This window comes from Microtus ochrogaster, linkage group LG2 (genome assembly GCF_000317375.1).
Source record: "Microtus ochrogaster isolate Prairie Vole_2 linkage group LG2, MicOch1.0, whole genome shotgun sequence".
Classification (NCBI taxonomy): domain Eukaryota; kingdom Metazoa; phylum Chordata; class Mammalia; order Rodentia; family Cricetidae; genus Microtus; species Microtus ochrogaster.
Window position 1 is genome coordinate 25376729 of NC_022028.1, and position 3307 is coordinate 25380035.

General features: G+C 45.8%; 1 protein-coding gene across 2 annotated transcripts in view; it reads left to right on the forward strand.

The window, feature by feature from the left end:
• Nucleotides 1-3307, forward strand: part of Il1r1 (interleukin 1 receptor type 1) — a 64311-nt gene that overhangs the window by 50290 nt on the left and 10714 nt on the right. For both annotated transcript variants that reach the window (XM_013351084.1, XM_005359986.1), the window contains exon 7: nucleotides 1872-1937. In XM_013351084.1, the coding sequence (XP_013206538.1) occupies nucleotides 1872-1937 (66 nt within the window). The remainder of the gene's footprint in view (nucleotides 1-1871; nucleotides 1938-3307) is intronic.

Below are 3307 nucleotides of genomic sequence, written 5' to 3' on the forward strand. Positions count from 1 at the left end.
AGAGAGAGAGAGAGAGAGAGAGAGAGAGAGAGAGAGAGAGAACTGTAAGTGGGTCAGGCTTAAGACCCACCCCCCCAGTGACATCTTCTGTCCAGCTTTGCCTCATCTTCTAGAATGTTCCCAAATATGGATACAGTCGGGGATCAAGTATTCAAACAAATGAGCCCACAGGGGACATTTCATCTTCAAACCACAACACAACGTTTGTGTTTTAATTCCATTTTTGTTAGTAAATATTACATGAATATTTTCCATCCCTGCTTCAGATGCAATGCTACTTAGACCATCACGTTATGAGTTATGCCTTCCAAGGGGTTCTGTAACATTCTTAGATATCACAGAAGGAATATCTTCCAGAGAGCTCAGGACTCCCTCTAGTGGGTTTATGTCACCATTTGTGAGCCTGCCCTGGGGAAATCTAACTGAACAGGAGTCACTGACATCAGGGAAAGAACTCTGTGGTGAGGCATTTGCCTCGCGTGTATGAAGCTTTGGATTCAAATCCCGGTACAGCATAAGACAAACCCCAAAGTCCAGCAGAATAGTCACTGGCACGACTGGAGTAGATCCTCAGTTTGGAGATATTCCATATCCAGAATGCACGTTTTTGTTAGCTCAATCACTACTTCTCTAAGTATGTGTCTAAGTATCTGTAAGAAGATGGTGTGGCCTGAAAGGTTTTGGGAGGATTAGAGATGAGGCAGGCTCAGCCTGTAGTCATGTGCCTGCTGCACAGCAAACCTTGCTACAATGGGTGGGCAGTACACAGGTGCAGAATGGCTGCTCTTGATGCTTCCAGGGTGCCCAATGTTGTCATCCCCGTATAGCGCATTAAAAACATTTCACAGTAACACAAACCAAATTGCGCTTACACAAGTTACTTGGGAATAGGCAGAATGTTGAACCTTTCTGTAAATGGCAGCTTCCAGTAATAGGAAGCTAACCTAACCAGGATGTTTTTGTGGGAGGGGAAGAGATCATCTTTGAGTGAGTATGCTGGGGGAATAGTCGTGGCTCTCCCAGGCAAACCCAGAACAGGATCAACATACATATAGCTGTATCTTCCCAGTATTAAGGCATTTCTTTTTCAAAGACTGATTTCATTGAATACAAATGTATCCCTCACGTGGCCCTACAAGCATCAGCTGGATCTAACTTTCAGTGATCATTTATCGAGCACTTGCTGCCCTATCTATAGGAAAGATGAAAGCCAACTTCCTGTCCTTTGCTTTTCATTTCTCTGCCTGTGGAGGACTTCAGGCATTCTAGTCTGTTTCTAATTCTTCCTTCTTAGCCACGGATCAGCCCACAGAACTGATCTTGTAAAGAAGCAGGAGATTAATCTTCAGAGCCTTTTGAAAGCCTTCTGTTTTATTTAAATCAATTCTGCCAAGTGGTTTGTCACTTGCCAGTGGCTGCTTGGTTGGTACCACAGTAACCCAGCATTTCAGGTCCAGCACTGGCCACTTCTGCTCAAGGAGGTGCTTTTGTCCTAGCTACTGCTTTTCCTGCTTTGCAGGGAGAGGAGAACCTTCCAGCTCCCAGGTTGTCCACATAGGTGCTGTATACAGAATAAATTCTTATTTGTACTTGTGCTCTCCCAGTAGAGATATGTGTTATTATGCTCATTAGTCCTCTCTCTTTTCATGTGTGTGTGTATTTACATATATGTAAGAGTTCATGTGTGTATGAAGTATATGGTCCAGCCAAGCTTTGAGTGTTCTGTTTGCTCATTTCTGGTGGTTCTCGTCTTCTCTTACCTACCTCCTGCTGCCCTTGATCTGTCTAGCTCAGTGCTCGCTGAGTGCCGGTACCGCTTGGGATTCTGTCTGGTGAAAAGCTGAGGAGCTCTGTGACCTTTCTCCTTGCAGGTGAGAGTAAGAGCAACAGGCCTGTGATCCTGAGCCCACGGAACGAGACGATGGAAGTAGACCCAGGTAAGCAGGCTCCAGGCAGGGTGTGACGAGATCATCATTCCAAACTCAAGGTGAAGATAACATGACCTTCACAACACACACAGCATAAGCCAGTTACCAGATACACCTATGGAGGGACAGTGGCACAAATCATATATTCAAATGGCTTTAAAATGTTTTAAATTTATTTCTTAAATTTATCTTTTTTAAGTTTTTGCCTCTTATGGCAAAAATCTAGCCATATCCAGTTTTCCCACCCTTGCTTTGCAAGGTCTTTCTGACTATACAATCAGAAATAGTCCCATGCTAAAGTTAAAATGTCTAAGAATATAACATTTAATTTATCTAATTGATACAATATTTTGTCATTGGAGCCAATCTTTTAGGCAGAAGGCTAAGATTATATATGCCAAAAACAATGAAAGTTATCCTAAAAAAAATGCTTTTCCAAGTTAGTCAGTTTTTTAAAATATCCCGAAGAAAGACCCATCTTGAGCAGTACAGCAATGAATTCCCCTTCCTGTCATATATGGAGCCAATCTTTCACTCCTCCTGGGGAGAGAGCCGTGTTTAGGGTGTGCACTGAAGAATAGTGAGCCTGAGGTGAGCCTCGATGACAAATGGCCTCTGTCTTAAAAACAACAGAAACAGAAAGAGGAGGGGGTGACTCTGTGCTTGTGAGGGCCTGAGCTTGGGATGCAGCATTTGTGTAAAGACCTGGGGGTGGTTATGCACAACTCTAACCCCAGTGCTGGGGCAGCCGACACGGGTACAGACCTGTCTCTGGGTGGTCATCTCTAACCTCAGTGCTGGGGCAGCAGACACGGGTACAGACCTGTCCCTGGGTGGCCATTTCTAATTCCAGTGCTGGGGCAGCAGAGATGGGTACAGACCTGTCTCTGGGTGGCCATCTCTAATCCCAGTGCTGGGGAAGCAGAGATGGGTAGAGACCTGTCGCTGAATGGCCACCTATAATTCCAGTGCTGGGGAAGCAGAGATGGGTACAGACCTGTGACTGGGTGGCCACTTGTAACCCCAGTGCTGGGGCAGCAGACACGGGTACAGACCTGTAGTAATATGAGTGGCGGGGCTGCGTCCCCAGCACCCTGGCCGCCTGGCTAGCTTATGCTCCGAAATAACAACACACAAACTGTATTCTTTTAAACACTGCTTGGCCCATTTCTATCTAGCCTCTTCTAGGCTAATTCTTGCAGCTGGACTAGCCCATTTCTAATTATCTGTGTAGCCCACGAGGTGGCTTACCAGGGAGATTCTATCCTACGTCCATCCTGGGTTGGAGCTTCATCACGTGCGTCTCCAAGAGCTGAGCTATGGCGTCTCTCTGAGGCGTCTGCCCCCGAGAGGAGAGTTGTCGAGTCTGAGCTCACTTC